The following is a 17,801-nucleotide window of genomic DNA, read 5'->3' on the forward strand; positions in this document are numbered from 1 at the left end:
GTATTAGTCTAACCCTTAATTTGTCCTGCCAGTTGTCCAGCACACACAGGAAAATACACACCTCGTTCAAGCACGTTTAATTAACAGGTTAAGCTGTGTGTGTGTGTGTTTGTCCCAGACTTAACAGCTTTAACAACAGTTTGTGAATTAGATGTGTTTATTTAGTGTATGTGAGTGCAAGTGACAAAGCTTTTTTTAGGTTGGCTTGTGTCTTTTTGGACTTGTTGAAATGTGGTTATTGAGTAATTTTGACCACATTGACACATTATAAATTTTTTATCAGTTGTATATATACGTATCAGAACATCTATTGAGGTTAACTCTTTATAAAATGAGTAGAATTGAGTGTAATAAAAGCTTTGGTGATGATTCTTATGCCATGCTGCAAACGTTCTGACTTTCCAAGTCAGTTTATGTATTGTCCAGCAGAAACACCTACAGAAATATACTACAGAATGCAGGGGATAAAAACATAGCAGATGGACAGATGGCTATTGAATATTTTGATTTGAATTTTAATAGAAGGAGTAACATGGTAATATAAACACATATAAAATGCTTTTTAATGCTATCATTTATGGAGCGATAAATGCATACAACATTTCAATCTACAAACAGTCCAGGTATAGTTAAAAAAATATATATCCAGTGTTTTTATGATATAAGAATACATTTACGAAAGTCTTGTTGACTTTAAATATTAACTTGAAAATTGCTGATAGCTTAACAGCAACCCTGGCTTATAGATCAGTGTTGGTGTACATGAGTAGATTTGAGAGAAACAAATATATATAGATATATACGTATATGCACACTTGGTTTGTTGACCCTTTGTTTCCTTTCCACACACTTGTGCTAAAATGTACTAACCAGGTACACTTTTGCCAGAATCTGTTAGATGTTTTTTTATTTTACATGTTTCAAGGAACCACACATGGCTGTGAGGGAAAACATTTGTAATTTTTTCTCGTAATACAATTTGCAAATGACAAATTTGCTGAGATCCATCAAGTTCCACTGTCATACCCACACTTTTCCCTTCTTTGTGTCTTGACCTGCGTCTTGTCCACAGCAGCCTCCTCCCAGGCCGTGGTGGTATGTGGCAGGCATGTTTTTGTAGACAGCGCGACTATAAGGGATGAAACATAGGCTGAGCTGCAGGTGACGAGCCAGTCTGCAGTACGCAGCCAATGCCAGCACGAGAAGTGGGGTGACGAGCAGAAAGCCCACAATTAACAAAGCCACACAGCCTCCGTCACTCAGCAGGTCCGAACAGTAGGGTGATGTACCATGTGGACGCACCTTAGGAAGAGACAGCATGGTCATGTGAGTGAAATTTGCAAATTAAACCTGAACAGAGGAAATACTACTCAAGTGTTTCATCTGATTCAGACCCATCGGATGCATTTATGTGTCACATAAGAAGGTATCATTTTTTAGTATTTCACATATATAGGTTTATAATTGTTTTGCTTGATCATTTTTAGGACTAAAACACGTACACATATCTGAGTCTCTTCTTAGCTAGCAGTATTCATACAACCTTATCATTTTATATAAAGGGTTTGGTTGATACTGTCCTGATAGAACTACCTCACACTGGGTGTTGTATTTTGGATTTTTGTTTGATTCACTGCATAATGCAGCTTGGTGTTAATGTTGACTCTGCAGAGATAACGAAGAATGTTTTCGGAGAAGTTAGGAGATGAGGTGCTACCGAAAGAATGTGCTTTTGAAGTGCAGACAGACAAAGAACAGACACATGTGGCTCAAATATCTGCTGCATTATTACATGCACACTGACACAATGGCTGCAAACGACTCAATGAGCAAGAGCGTACTATAAACCTTTGAAGCAGTTCTAAATTGCCATTAAGTCTTCCCTCTTTAACCAGAACCTTGATAGTCTGTTTTGGCAAAAACTATCTATGGAATTTATATTTTTGTGACGTATCAGTAAACATAGGAATCTAGTACCTGTATATTTTGAAATAATTTGCATGACATAATTTATTATCATGGACTGAAGAGGTTTAGTAAAAAGTGGGAGAAAAAATTTGATGACTCTCCCCCAAATTCCTTTGGTATGTCCCTCTGAAGGGGCAAAACAGAGCTGGCTAAGCTCAGGATGTAGGGTGAGCTGATAAGACTCCCACAAACCCAGCTGTGCTTGCGTTTTTTTTCTCCCTGTGAGCTGGTGCCACAAAGACTGTGGTAAATTCAACAGTCTTGGTAGTAAACCTGTCCTGCTACACTGTAATTTGTCAACCAGGAGTTTTTTGGGTTTTCATCTGGTGTGATTTGATCTCTGATTCTGATTGCAATCCAGAAAGCTGGATCTTTAAATAAAGTCAGTGGAAAGAATATAGATGACGGGTAGAATACAGTGATATTGTGATAATGTTAATGGCTGAATATTTTAATATTCTATGTCCATCCAGTGCAGGAAATAACCCTTTCAATCCTTTTTTCCCCCAAAAAACTTTACTGACACCTTCTTTTCATTTATAAATTCATAACTCATGGCAGTGCTGGAATAAGAAATATTAGACTTTCATATTGTTTTTGGATTTTTGCCCCTTATATGCAGATATATTGGCAAGTCAGCTATGAGAACCTTTGCACATTTGAATTAAAATTAGGACAAAATTTATGAGTCAGGAATTAATGAGAGTGATTAGAGACAGAGGTGTGAGTGTGGTGCATACAACTTTGTAGCCAATATTTTATGTCATTCTCTACTACAAGACTCGATCTTGATCGCTCATCTTGATGCGTGTCCAATAGAAAGCTTTCTGCTTTCTCATCACCCTTATTTTGGTAAAGGCTTAATGCTTTCACTAATCTGGTGTCCTAAGGTCAGCATGGAAAGTGTACAGGAATAATTAATCTCTAAGTTGCCCTTTAGTGATTTAAGTATTAGTAATACCATACCAATATGAGGCAAAATGCATGCTTCTAAAGATAATGTTGGGAGTATTTTACTCTCATAATCAGGCATGTTTGTGTAGAAAGAGTTAAGAACTCAGTCAGCACAAAGAATATGGACGTCTGTGTCTCTTATTTGTTTATCTAAGAGTGTCTCACTTGGTCACTGGAGCCCCCGAAGAGTCTTCAGTGGGCTCCTGAGATGATGTGAACTCTCCTGACCTCACTAATGGTTTTGTTTAATGCTTTGAGAAATGCCAGAGCTTAAGAGATTATACAACAAAAGAGGGAGAGAGACCACACATCATCCTGGTTTCTGTGGTTGAAATATGTCATAACTGGGCATAGTTATGTAAATTTAACACATTTTCAGTTCAGCTGATTATATTGCAGTAGTATTCTTTTTAAATATGAATAAATGTTAGGGATAAATAATTAAATTAATTTCAATTTATTCTATGTTTTTAGGCCGTTGCTAAAAGCGCTATATAAATAAACTGAATTGAAATTTAAATGTATTTTAAATCTTATGGTTATCATTATCCTAATGTCTTCTGCCACATGGTGAACTGTTAAATACTTACAGTGGAGTGGCACAGAAATCCAAATAACACCATAACTATGACAGGAGTGAGAATCAGGCCAAACACCAATGCAGCCAGGCACACGTTTATAGTGGCTATCACCAGGTTCTGGGCTGTTACGAGTACTGAACATGCCCAACAGTCCAGAGAGCCCCTCAGCTCAAGGGGAGCCTCACCACCTCCAGCCTCTGGTGCAGAATATGGAGGAGGCACCACCACCCCGGAGCCGCTGATGGGAGTTCCAGCCGCAGACGTAGAGGCTGTGGAGCCGCTGTGCTGGAGATGAACCTGGTGGTGGTGGTGGTGGTTTGGTGGGAGCTCCTCAGAGAGGTCAAGAGCCTGGTGGATAACTCCCTTCTCCAGAGTGCCAGTCATACTCATGGTGACCTGCATAGAGGGAATTTAGTTTATTATAGAAATTTTTAGAGGCTTTCATGGTTGGGTTTGGTTGAGTATGGATAGAGGTTCTTGTGGTGTCATAGAACATACTGTATGAACATTTTTTTAATGTTGGTTCACTTAAATATCTTTCCCTATCCCTATCTTTCCCTTAATCAAAGAGGAAATTAGTTATGAGTGATTGGAGATAAAAATGAGTCAGAATGATTAATATATACATGTTTATTGTGGTGAAACATTTTTTTCCATATGATTACATAAAACTGTAAGTGGAATTGTTACTTACAGTGTAGTGTTGTAAGATTTTGCATCATCTTTGAGCCAATATGCAAGCAGGACATACAGCTTTATATCTTTTCTGTTTGCATAATGAATTGTGCATAAGCCATTATAAGTTATAATAATGCTGTATTGCATTTACTTGAGTCTACAGTGCAGAATGTACTTGAATATTGGTCCAAAATTCTCTACAAACGATTTTTAGAAAATGAAATTGAAGAACATAATATGAGAAATGAGTATTGAGCTGTCACAAGATGCCCAAAGTCAGTATGTATCTAATGTCAGTTCAATTTTACCCAAATCAGCAGAGTATACCACGTTTCCCTTTGGAATGAGAGATTATAGTAAAGGCTGTATTATTGCTGAGTTTTAGACTGATGATATTCTTAGTCTGCAACCTAGTGAACCAGCATGGATATATTCATTGATAGACACCTCAGAGCACTTTTGTATGTTGCTCTCGATAAAGGCACCTGCCAAATGGCATAAATGTAAATGTCAGTGTAAGAGATGTGCCTTTTTACAGTGAAGGTAAACTTGAGAGATGTAAAAGCTGATTAGATTGGCTTGAAGTTGCTTTGCAAATGTTTGTGTTTGGGGTGTTGAGAAACTGATAAAACGTGAGAGGTTTAAAGTAAACTTTTACTTCTGATACTAACCATATAAGAAGCAGCGTATTTTTGTTTTTGTATTTCACTTTCCTAAATGTCCATCCAGTTAAGACCATATAAATTTCATGGCAGTGATTTCAGCAGCACGCCAAAATATTTGGTCTGTTATTGGATTGAAACAATGGTATGATCTCCAGCCAATACAGACGTTATAATTGCTTGTTGGCTGCCTTGCAGGCTGTGCAATATTTGCCATCCCTTCTGTCCGTTATTTTTGTTTTTAAAAAGAAGTATCACACTGTGTACTCCATTTTACTTCTGTTGAAGTGTGTTCTTCTTCTCCCTAATGTATATGTAATATTGAAGGGAAAGAATGGAAGCTTTAACTGATCACCATCATTTATCGGAAAATAAATACGACTATAGCAAAAGGTCCTTTTGGTCACTGAGCAGAAAATTAGTCTGTATTTTATATAGAGATTAAGTATATGATGATGGATTCAATAAAAACCAAAAGGATAGTAAATGACAATAACTTCTGCAGCAATAATCATAATCTCTAAAATGCCTTTGGAGTTGGTGTACCCAGATTACGTTAAGTCTGAAACAAATTCCTTTGTGGAAAAATGTCTTCTAGTAGAATATTAGGGAAAAACCCTCGTAGTAGTGACCATATCTGCACACAATCATCCAGTCAGTCAATGGAAAGCTGAGGTTTACCTCCTGTGAAAAAAACTTCTTTAATGACAAACAGAAAGCACATGTAGGAGTACTGCGATGTTTTAAACAGGTAGCTTCATATTCATATTCAATTCAAGGGACTTCCTGTTGTTGTAGGGGTTTTTTTTTTGGATATAAGCACACAATTTCAAAGTGCATGTAACAGGAAGTGCCAATCTGAATCTAAAAATAATATTCTGTACTGTTTTTTAATCTACATTCCTGTTTGTGACTGCCTTTCTGGGAACTACACAATTGGAATTGAAACAATTTCCTCCTTTTTTTTGGGCGAAAAAACCATTAACATGATTTACGAGAGGTATCAATGGAAATAGCCATGCTTTGATGTTTGATGCTAAATTCCACTTGTGTGGTATTATGTCTGCAAACATTGATTAATATAACAATAAACTTGCCTAGATTTTGTAGATCTGGTTTTTATCCTTCAATTTTCATCCTTTGTGTGGTGCAATAATTGGCAGTCATTTCTAAAAGTGTAGCATTATCAGGCGTTAAGAATTGCAGATTGCAAATTTAACATGCATTATGTCGAAAAATTTGATTTTTTAAAAAGATTTCAGCACTATTTCAGACCCCGTATTAACTTTCCCAAAGTACGTAGATTTATTATCATTATTATTATTTATTTTTTATGTCTGTTGAAAAGGTTTCATCTTTATAAGTGACACCGACCCTTAAAACCTCTGGCCTGGTAGTGTGAATACTTCACATTCCATGAGAATTAGATCAGATAGGTGGCCATCATCTGCACTTTATCATGTTCCTCCTCCGCAAGCACTCACCGTGTGGTATGGGGTCTAGTTGTCCTCTTCTAGTTCTTTTGGTTTGTTCAGTAGAGATTCCTTGTTAATATTCCAGTGTTTAAGGATGCCGCAGAAAACTTCCAGAGCCTTTCTGTGATGCCTTTTTGAAATTTGTTCTGTCAAAGTGGTTTTAAAAAATACTGATTTGAAATAATAATAATAATACTAAAAAAAGATCAGCTTTTGCTCTGCTTGCTGAAGTTTGAGGTATATATCCTTATACAACTATGCAATTCCTGTTGCGTTTGCTAGTATAAAGTAGTAAAACATAAGTCTCTTAACTCATTAAACTCTCTCAGTTTCTTCTCTCCCTCACCTCAGAGCCGATTGAAAGCTGTATGTGGTCAGTTGGGGAGATATACTGATGCCTTTTCCTTGCCCCTCAGCTTGCCTTCCCTGGTAAGACCACCTCCTTCTGTTCTTATAAGTGTTAGCCTGCGGTGTGTCTTGGGAGAGATTGTTTATTTAAAGAGCTTAGGGCAGGACTTTCTAATTACTACTGAATGGCTTGTAAAGTAAAATGAGCTATACATAAACCACATACACATCTCTACAGCATATTGTATAAAGTTTTTTTTTTTTTTTTTTACAAATACTCGGGTAGCTATCATATACTTTTTTCATTAGTTTGATTAATTACTCGGAGTCTGATGAGTCTGATTTCAAAGTGGCTAGAGTTTTACTTTCAGATCCAACAGGTCTTCTCACCAGCAGTGGTAATTAAGTATGTTCTGACTGATTAAAGAGTCCTTCCAACTGGCATTACAATGTCTGTTCTATCTTTCAAGATCTTGGTTCCCTCATTGTGTGGAATGTGCACATCCTCAATCTGTGGGTAGTCAGTTGTAGGAAGAACCAATGGCTGACATACTGCAGTAGATTTGCAGTAAAAAAGATTTCCATGTGAGTTAGAGTTTTATGCTCCACGTTACCACTACAAGAAATAATTTTTAAAATTAGTACAGTAACTCTATTTTTTGTATCCTTGTATTTTATTTTTCTCTCATTGCATGACTACCTAACTAGTAAAAAGGTACTGTAATGTGTTAACTTACTTTAGTTTCATTCTTGAATTTTATTTTGTCGTTTTAATTGTCAGTAAGAGGTGTAAATTAGAATGCACTTTCAGTGACATCTCTGGACTGTGGCTGGTAGTCTACAGTTGAAGTCTACATTAAGTGTAAGGTCTCATCCAATCAGAAAGCATGATTATACCATCACCATAGGCTTTGCACCGCTGTAAACTCACCTTTATGTGAATTCCCCAAATGTGGGAATCTCTACTGCATAATTTCTGGTAGTGGGGGACTGTGTTTGCACTTTCCCTCATATTCACTGTAGTAAAGTTAGATACAATGTTATTGCATTTCTAGAAGATGCGTGTGTATTCTAAGGCATCATGGCTATTCAAAATGAGGAGGCACATCAGATTGTTGAGCCACGTTGCTTTTATATTATAGATATTAGCAGTTCGGTGTCCAGTTTTCGCTGTTTTGATCACACAAGCCTAACGCAGTAGGTGGTAGGTGCTGCTTCACTAGGTCATTATGTAATTTGCATAATAAAATTATGATTAGTAAATGATTATTGGTAATTAATAAACACCCCCTAAGTGACACGGCCCCTTAAGTATCCAACTTAAAACTCACTTCACCTTGGTGTTGTGCACACTGTGCCCCTGATGGTAACTGATGACATGAAGCTAATTTGTGCTGCTTTAAGTGGGTTTAACTTCAACATACAGAAGAACCACATCTGGTTTTATAAGGAATAAGACATGACCATGCTGCTATAGGAAAATAATCCATACCAGAATCACAAACCAGAAGTAATCTTCTTATTCTATTATAGAAATGATTATGATCTTAGTGCAGCTTTTGACACCAATAACCATACTATTCTACTTGATATGCTAGAAAATGATGTTGCTGTTAAGGGAAAAGCCCTGGCTCAGGTCTTATTTGGACCAGGGTTGTGATTCTGTGTATGAATGTATTGCAGTAATTATAAAAACAGCATGGACATCATCATTAGCGAGTTACTTTTTGTGCCGCTGTTTTGAAATAGACCTCTAGGTGGCGCTGCTGTGGAGTTGGATGTTGTTTAGCAGCAGGTGATTGTAATTCTCGGTGAAAGACTACGTTCTCCTCAGTTTCTCCTAACGGGACTAATGTGTAGAGTAATTGAAGCTCAATTCTTTATACATGTAAATAGTAAAGTGACAAACCGTAAAATAGGTTTGTTTTTATGATTTGAAATGTTTTTATTAGTTATTATTTTACCTTCATAAGAGTTTGGATTTCTGGCTCAAGACTATAATTCGTGACATTGTGTAAGTTACGCATTTATATGTTTACACTTTTATTTTTGTGGACATAAGTATAATTTTAATGCATTATGTTGTGAAATATTGCAGGTATTAAATGCAGTAAATGAAATGAAGGTAAGCAGAGCTGTATATAATTAAGCAGGCCTCTCTAAAGTGGTGGGTGAAAATGGCGGATGAGGGGCGCATTTATAAAGACCAACTTCTTTTCCATTTCAGTAAATATGGGACTGATGAGAACGGTGTTAGTGGAGTTAGGGAGATTTGATTGATAAACTTTTCATCCTTTGTAAAACAAAAAAGTAAAGGTTTTCTATGAAATTATATAATTCAGTAGCTTGGTGAAATTGAATTCATTTTGGTGATTCTGACTTCTTATTGTGTTTATCTTGTCTGTATTAAAATTATTATCCATAATTAATCTAGTTTTCGCCAAGAAAGCCTCGTAAAAAAGATGAACACCGAGTTAGAGTAGATTAGAGATGTTTTCTTCTGCAATACCACATTAGACCACTGAGGGGCAGTATTATACAATTCTGCTAAATGTATAACATCTTTTAAATTCCACATATTTAGTTTGTCATTTAGTGTTAGTTGTTACAAGTGAATGGTTTTAATCCAGTTTAAAGGTTTGTTCTGAAAACTGCTTTCTAACCCAGTGTGAGATTGTAGTGTGGAGGATTTTGTGTTCTGGTCTCTGATTGGTGGGTTTGTGCATATATTATCGTTCTCCCTTTAGTTTTGGTACTAAGGAACACTTAAATAGACCCTTCCTCTGTTAACTTTAGCATTAACAATATGTTATGTAACATTAAGAATATGTTATGTAGCATTAAGAATGTTACCTATGAAATATTAACATTAAACGGTATTTTCCGTCCTCGTGTTTACAGTTGTGTAGAATGGCACCGTTTGTTGTTGGTTGTTGTCGGTATCGCTTCTCGGCCTTTTGGCTAAGATCAAGTGTAGTATCTGTTCTTATCAGTTTAATATCTGATACGTCCCCTACCCGGGGACCATATATTAAATTGATTTTTGGAACAGGGAGATGGAATAGGGGCTTGCTCCGTCCACTCCACGCATCGACCCGGTATTGCAGTACTTCCGGGAACGGTGCACCCCTCTCTCCACTGTTAAAGAAAGATTGTTTCTCTCTGTTTTTCCAGGTATAATGGAAAAGAGATAGATGTTTATTTGTGGAGCTCGGTGTCTGATCTGTTTGTGATCACTCTATTTTCACACTTCACCACAGAAAAGACTTTTAACGGGGTTGTTGTAGATCCAGTCTGGTTTTGTGCAAGTTACACTGCTCTTAAAGTAGCATTTACTTTTACACGATTAAAATCAGAATTTTTCTCTGCAATGAACATCCAACTCTCTACTCTGACTTTCTGTTAGAAAAGCACAATAATTTATTTTCTGTAAAACACGTAGCATTTAGTAAATGTCTTGTCTTAATTGGATCATCAAGCGGTGTGTCATGAATTTGAATAACATGAATAACATATTTTAAAGTACAATATATCACAAAATTCTAATGTGAAAAAATACACGGTTTCTAAATTAGAATAAAGTTTCTCAACAATAATCATGTGTGGCATACGGAACTATCTATCCGGAACTATCTATGCGGAATATTGTGCCCGGACTCTCATTAACGGTCGGACACACACTTCCGCTCTCGTGCGTGCTTGTTTAGCGGCTCTTTGTTAAAATATTATGATTATAGAGACACTTATAATTGAAGTTTAAAGCAGCCTTCTCTCGCCACCCTTCATTTATGTGCTAAAAATAAACGGAAGCGGTTTTTCTTGTAATGAAGTCGTTTTGTCTTTGATCTAACTCACCGTCTAACTTACACACCGAGGGGGCGGGGCTAAGTGTAACGAGGCTTTAAAACAACCTTGATAAAATTGTTAAATATTTTTGTCCTCTCCTGCTGCTTACCCTATAGCGTTGAGCCATTTCCCCTGTACTGATTCTTTTTAGTGTAAAGTGTACATGTATTGATTAAAAACACATTTTTCTGAACATTGCGGACCTCATGACACATTCAGCAGCAATGCATTATGGGAAGTTCTGTACTGTTTGGTTACTTAGAAAATAGTAAACCCCATGGCTTTATATGTAATAAATGAAGTCTGATATTTCTCAGCATGTGTAGACTGCAGCATTTAGTGTCCCATGTCTGTGTTATAAATAGCGCCATGTTCTTTGCTCTGATGGTGAATGGTGTGTTTGCTGGTTCAGTAGCTAGCTGACGCCACAGCAACTCATACTTACCTGGCAGGGGAGATACCATGATCAAGAAGGTGGTTCACCCAGGGCGAGGCTCAGCCATTGCACTCCGGTTGTGCTGACCCCTGCGAATTCCCCAAATGTGGGAATCTCGACTGCATAATTTCTGGTAGTGGGGGACTGCGTTCGCGCTCTCCCCTGATATTCACTGTACTAAAGTTAGATACAATACTATGGCCTATGCTGGACTTGTGTATGTTCTGTAGACTTTCCTTGTGTGGTAACTTGGCACTGCCGTATGCAGAAAACACATGGCTGGTTATATAAAAGATAAGATACAGTGGGCCATCCTGCTATAGGAAAATAATCCATGCCAAAGTCGCCAGCCAGAATCATCAGCCTGAGTTTATTAAGTAGTTGCTAATATAAGGTACAATGCTACTGTTTTCTCAGAAGTTCTATGTGGTAACTGGTGCAATGAAGCAAGTTTGTGCTGCTTTCAGCTGGTTTGACAAACAATACAAATATCTAACACTGTTTTGTCCTGACCTGACCTGCTGTCATGCTCCTTAACTGGTGACTGTAGACACTTGGTCAATGAAACATCTGACTGTAGGCTCTCGACCAATGAAACGGCAGTGTCTACGGTGACTGTAGACTCTCGACCAATGAAAAAGCAGAGCCTACGGTGACTGTAGACTCTCGACCAATGAAACAGCAGAGTCTACGGTGACTGTAGACTCCCAACCAATGACTGTGCGGAACTGTCTACACTCAGAGTGAATGTTTGCACTCTCCCCTGTTTTTATTGGGGTTTTTTTGTTTGTTTTTTTAAAAAAAAGAGGTATATAATTAGTAAAATTATTAGTGTCTGCTCATAGTTTATCTCTAGTTTTTAATGAGAATTTAGTAGACAGAATAGACAAAATATGAATAATTAACTTAATCTGGAACAGCACGAGGTTGCTCATGTTGTGATCATTCTTTTTGTCTGAGGATATCTGTTCAAAGCTGCTAAGACATGTCCTGTAAGTTATAGAATTTTATTGTTATTGGCATGTATTTTGTTTATTACTGTGAGTTTTAATGTTGCAGCATGATTGTTCATTTTTACATCTTTTGAAAAAGTTGCAGTTGTATACAGTAATTTAACTCGTCTAACATGTTTAGATATGCTCACATCTATGGTAAACGGGTATAGTGTAAGTGCAGATAATTTCAGTGCATTTGTAGTTTCATACCATTCATATAAAATTACACTCTCAACATCACCTTATTGTTCATGGAGTCATTGTTTGAAGGTGTTTAACTTGTAGGATAATTGATTCAAGATTCAACGAAGCCAGTACATTGCATATCACATGACTCTTAAACTCTTTTGTGTGTTTAATAGCAGAAGGAGGAACAGTCAGTTTCTGTCTATGCTGAACAGATTCTTTGGTATTAACTTTAAGACATCAGAAATCTGACGTTTACATTGGTAATTTATTTATTAATAATTTATTAGATTGGTAGTTTATTAACGGCCCCTAAGTGATGCCACCTCTTAAGTATCCAACTTCGCCTCGGTGTTGTGCACACTGTGCCCCTTAAAGTAGATACATGATGCCCCTGATGGGAACTGATGATATTAAACATTTTTGCTGAGTGAGTATGTATTATCAGGTAACACATGCAATTTGTGTTCTCTTTTTTTTAACTAGCTCAGCATGTCTTGTGTGCTTTTCCAGCACTTATTTATTCAGACAAATTGTCTACCACCTTTGTAATAAATCAGTTTGTGAAACTTTATCCCTGCTAGATATTCCAGAGTCGAATGCAAGTGCTATAACTGTTACAGTAATTTGATGTTACCTGTCTGACTGCACTGTGCTCACTGTAAAGTTTGGTGGAGGTTTTAATGCTATGAGGCTGTTTTTCAGGGGTTGGTCTAGGCCCCGTACTTCCAGTGAAGGGCACTGTTAATGCTTCAGCATACAAAGTTATTTTGGACAACAATACATTTCCAACTTTGTGGGAACACTTTGGGGAAGGCCCTTTTCTACTCCAGCATGACCATGCCACAGTGCACAAAACAAGGTCAGTAAAGACATGAGTTTGGTGTGAATTAATTTGAATGGCCTGCACAAATCTCCTGACCTCATCCCCATCAAACACCTTTGGGATGAACTGGAACAGAGACTGCAAGCCAGGCCTTCTCATTCAGCATCAGTGCCTGACCTCACAAATGCTCTACTTTCCTTCCTGGTAATTTCCACAGCAAAAAAACTCAAAATCAGATCACTAAGAGATCTGGACAGAAGACTCTAGAAACAAAAGAATTAAACCAATGTCATCATATTAAAACAGAATAACATTTCGGAGACACTTATTTTATACTGTGAATTTCACAGGACACATATTTACATTTCTGGCAATATATGATTCCTTCTTAGTTTCTGATATACATGTTAAGTAGTTTGAACAAGGGTAATTTAAAACAATGTAGTTTTCACTGATAAATCAGATGCTTATGATTATACTTGTTGTAACTTATTTGCTGTCACAGACAAGCTACTATTGTTGAGCTCAACTGCTTCACATGTAAATTAGGAATCTATTGTTTAATACCAATTTATGGAAAACCAACACAGAGAGTAAGAGCTGGAGCACTCAAGTTCTAATTTTGCCAAATTTAAATGCAAGACGTTTGTATTTAATTGAGTCAGAGTAAGATTTAGAAGTGACAGTGACTCGCTCATGGTGACCAAAAGGCACAGAAGAGGATGGAAGGAGACCGAGACAGAAATAACCCAAGGAACTTCTTTGTTAACCACCAGGCTGCCAACCTTGGTCCTGGAGTTCACCCTGTCCTGCACGTCATAGTGTATAATTCACCTGATTTAACTAAGAAGCTAATTAACTGCCCTCTGACTTGTTATAGCAGGAAATCGTGAAGAAATGCATAGGACAAGGGTACTCCAGGACAGGGTTGTGATTCTGTGTATGAATGTATTGCAGTAATTATAAAAACAGCATGGACATCATCATTAGCGAGTTACTTTTTGTGGCGCTGCTGTGGAGTTGGATGTTGTTTAGCAGCAGGTGATTGTAATTCTCGGTGAAAGACTACATTCTCCTCAGTTTCTCCTAACGGGACTAATGTGTAGAGTAATTGAAGCTCAATTCTTTATACATGTAAATAGTAAAAGTGACAAACCGTAAAATAGGTTTGTTTTTATTATTTAAAATGTTTTTTAGTTATTATTTTACCTTCATAGGAGTTTGGATTTCTGGCTCAAGACGCGTTACCCGTTTATATGTTTACATTTATATTTTTTGAGAAATAAGTATAATTTTTATGCAATATGTTGTGAAATATTGCAGGTATTAAATGCAGTAAATGAAATGAAGGTAAGCAGAGCTGTATATAATTAAGCAGGCCTCTCTAAAGTGCTGGGTGAAAATGGCGGATGAGGGGCGCATTTATAAAGACCAACTTCTTTTCCATTTCAGTAAATATGGGACTGATGAGAACGGTGTTAGTGGAGTTAGGGAGATTTGATTGATAAATATTTTCATCCTTTGTACAACAAAAAAGTAAAGGTTTTCTATGAAATTATATAATTCAGTAGCTTGGTGAAATTGAATTCATTTTGGTGATTCTGACTTCTTATTGTGTTTATCTTGTCTGTATTAAAATTATTATCCATAATTAATCTAGTTTTCGCCAAGAAAGCCTCGTAAAAAAGATGAACACCGAGTTAGAGTAGATTAGAGATGTTTTCTTCTGCAATACCACATTAGACCACTGAGGGGCAGTGTTATACAATTCTGCTAAATGTATAACATCTTTTAAATTCCACATATTTAGTTTGTCATTTAGTGTTAGTTGTTACAAGTGAATGGTTTTAATCCAGTTTAAAGGTTTGTTCTGAAAACTGCTTTCTAACCCAGTGTGAGATTGTAGTGTGGAAGATTTTGTGTTCTGGTCTCTGATTGGTGGGTTTGTGCATATATTATCGTTCTCCCATTAGTTTTGGTACTAAGGAACACTTAAATAGACCCTTCCTCTGTTAACTTTAGCATTAACAATATGTTATGTAACATTAAGAATATGTTATGTAGCATTAAGAATGTTATCTATGAAATATTAACATTAAACGGTATTTTCCGTCCTCGTGTTTACAGTTGTGTAGAATGGCACCGTTTGTTGTTGGTTGTTGTCGGTATCGCTTCTCGGCCTTTTGGCTAAGATCAAGTGTAGTATCTGTTCTTATCAGTTTAATATCTGATACGTCCCCTACCCGGGGACCATATATTAAATTGATTTTTGGAACAGGGAGATGGAATAGGGGCTTGCTCCGTCCACTCCACGCATCGACCCGGTATTGCAGTACTTCCGGGAACGGTGCACCCCTCTCTCTATTGTTAAAGAAAGATTGTTTCTATCTGTTTTTCCAGGTATAATGGAAAAGAGATAGATGTTTATTTGTGGAGCTCGGTGTCTGATCTGTTTGTGATCACTCTATTTTCACACTTCACCACAGAAAAGACTTTTAACGGGGTTGTTGTAGATCCAGTCTGGTTTTGTAAAAGTTACACTGCTCTTAAAGTAGCATTTACTTTTACACGATTAAAATCAGAATTTTTCTCTGCAATGAACATCCAACTCTCTACTCTGACTTTGTTAGAAAAGCACAATAATTTAGTTTCTGTAAAACACGTAGCATTTAGTAAATGTCTTGTCTTAATTGGATCATCAAGCGGTGTCATGAATTTGAATAACATGAATAACATATTTTAAAATACAATATATCACAAAATTCTAATGTGAAAAAATACACGGTTTCTAAATTAGAATAAAGTTTCTCAACAATAATCATGTGTGGCATACGGAACTATCTATCCGGAACTATCTATCCGGAATATTGTGCCCGGACTCTCATTAACGGTCGGACACACACTTCCGCTCTCGTGCGTGCTTGTTTAGCGGCTCTTTGTTAAAATATTATGATTATAGAGACACTTATAATTGAAGTTTAAAGCAGCCTTCTCTCGCCACCCTTCATTTATGTGCTAAAAATAAACGGAAGCGGTTTTTCTTGTAATGAAGTCGTTTTGTCTTTGATCTAACTCACCGTCTAACTTACACACCGAGGGGGCGGGGCTAAGTGTAACGAGGCTTTAAAACAACCTTGATAAAATTGTTAAATATTTTTGTCCTCTCCTGCTGCTTACCCTATAGCATTGAGCCATTTCCCCTGTACTGATTATTTTTAGTGTAAAGTGTACATGTATTGATTAAAAACACATTTTTCTGAACATTGCGGACCTCATGACACATTCAGCAGCAATGCATTATGGGAAGTTCTGTACTGTTTGGTTACTTAGAAAATAGTAAACCCCATGGCTTTATATGTAATAAATGAAGTCTGATATTTCTCAGCATGTGTAGACTGCAGCATTTAGTGTCCCATGTCTGTGTTATAAATAGCGCCATGTTCTTTGCTCTGATGGTGAATGGTGTGTTTGCTGGTTCAGTAGCTAGCTGACGCCACAGCAACTCATACTTACCTGGCAGGGGAGATACCATGATCAAGAAGGTGGTTCACCCAGGGCGAGGCTCAGCCATTGCACTCCGGTTGTGCTGACCCCTGCGAATTCCCCAAATGTGGGAATCTCGACTGCATAATTTCTGGTAGTGGGGGACTGCGTTCGCGCTCTCCCCTGATATTCACTGTACTAAAGTTAGATACAATACTATGGCCTATGCTGGACTTGTGTATGTTCTGTAGACTTTCCTTGTGTGGTAACTTGGCACTGCCGTATGCAGAAAACACATGGCTGGTTATATAAAAGATAAGATACAGTGGGCCATCCTGCTATAGGAAAATAATCCATGCCAAAGTCGCCAGCCAGAATCATCAGCCTGAGTTTATTAAGTAGTTGCTAATATAAGGTACAATGCTACTGTTTTCTCAGAAGTTCTATGTGGTAACTGGTGCAATGAAGCAAGTTTGTGTGCTGCTTTCAGCTGGTTTGACAAACAATACAAATATCTAACACTGTTTTGTCCTGACCTGACCTGCTGTCATGCTCCTTAAAGGCATATTTACATACGTGCTGTTATTGGTTGTCAGTTTACAGTCAGCGTCTATGGTGACTCTAGACTCTCGAACAATGAAACAGCAGTGTCTACAGTGACTGTAGACTCTCGACCAATGAAATGGCAGAGCCTACGATGACTGTAGACTCTCAGCCAATGACTGTCCAGAACTGTCCACACTCATCATGGATGTAACTCCTCTAAACCATTTAGTTATGTTCACAAATATGGTATACAGTTATAGCATAAGTGCAGGTAATTTATCAGTGTATCATTGACCTTTATAATTGCTACCTTAAGTTTCAATATTATTTAAATGCACATAAACTGCATATTGGGGGGAAAAACCCAAAACAAACAGTATTCATTTGTCCACCTGGAGGAATAACTATTTTATTTATATATATATATATATAATGGATCATTTTAAAATATCACACTTTTAGCTACTTTTTTTTTAATTTTTCCATTTAGACTTGCTGTGTTTGGAGTTTCTTCAAGCACATCATACAGTGCGTAGCTGTCACCGAAAAACACACTACACTTTTACTGGTGCAGATAATCTAGAATATACGTAAAGTGTAGTACCCTATCTATATAGTACTCGAAAATAAAACTGTAACTGATTGTATCTACAGCTTTAGTGTTGTGTTATAAAAAGTGACAATAAAAATGTGCTAGTTTTTTTAGGATAAAACTTTAACATATCGTGTGGTTTTCCCAGACAGAGTCTAAGCCTAAACATAGACTAAAATGACCCTTTATCCCAGAAAACTGCTTTTTCTGTCATGGTTTTAAATA

At 37.1% G+C, this 17,801-nt stretch overlaps 1 protein-coding gene and 4 non-coding genes across 5 annotated transcripts; 4 read left to right on the top strand and 1 right to left on the bottom strand.

Annotated features, from left to right (window-relative positions):
• Window positions 1–420: 420 nt before the first annotated feature.
• Window positions 421–6,821, bottom strand: tmem88b (transmembrane protein 88 b). Its single transcript, XM_058394114.1, has 4 exons — window positions 6,665–6,821; window positions 6,328–6,464; window positions 3,513–3,899; window positions 421–1,302 (listed from the first exon to the last, which is right to left on the bottom strand). The coding sequence occupies exons 3-4, from the start codon at window positions 3,891–3,893 to the stop codon at window positions 1,021–1,023; spliced, it is 663 nt and encodes a 220-aa protein (XP_058250097.1). The 5' UTR covers window positions 3,894–3,899; window positions 6,328–6,464; window positions 6,665–6,821; the 3' UTR covers window positions 421–1,020.
• A 2,786-nt stretch (window positions 6,822–9,607) lies between these two features.
• On the top strand, window positions 9,608–9,798 carry LOC131356904 (U2 spliceosomal RNA). The gene has a single exon (XR_009205149.1). It is a non-coding gene; the product is annotated as a U2 spliceosomal RNA (small nuclear RNA).
• Window positions 9,799–10,949: 1,151 nt separating this feature from the next.
• Window positions 10,950–11,113, top strand: LOC131356876 (U1 spliceosomal RNA). The gene has a single exon (XR_009205121.1). It is a non-coding gene; the product is annotated as a U1 spliceosomal RNA (small nuclear RNA).
• A 4,009-nt stretch (window positions 11,114–15,122) lies between these two features.
• Window positions 15,123–15,313, top strand: LOC131356916 (U2 spliceosomal RNA). Its single transcript, XR_009205160.1, has one exon. It is a non-coding gene; the product is annotated as a U2 spliceosomal RNA (small nuclear RNA).
• Window positions 15,314–16,460: 1,147 nt separating this feature from the next.
• LOC131356990 (U1 spliceosomal RNA) lies at window positions 16,461–16,624 on the top strand. Its single transcript, XR_009205192.1, has one exon. It is a non-coding gene; the product is annotated as a U1 spliceosomal RNA (small nuclear RNA).
• Window positions 16,625–17,801: the final 1,177 nt, after the last annotated feature.

The sequence above is a fragment of the Hemibagrus wyckioides genome, linkage group LG07 (assembly GCF_019097595.1).
Source record: "Hemibagrus wyckioides isolate EC202008001 linkage group LG07, SWU_Hwy_1.0, whole genome shotgun sequence".
NCBI lineage: Eukaryota > Metazoa > Chordata > Actinopteri > Siluriformes > Bagridae > Hemibagrus > Hemibagrus wyckioides.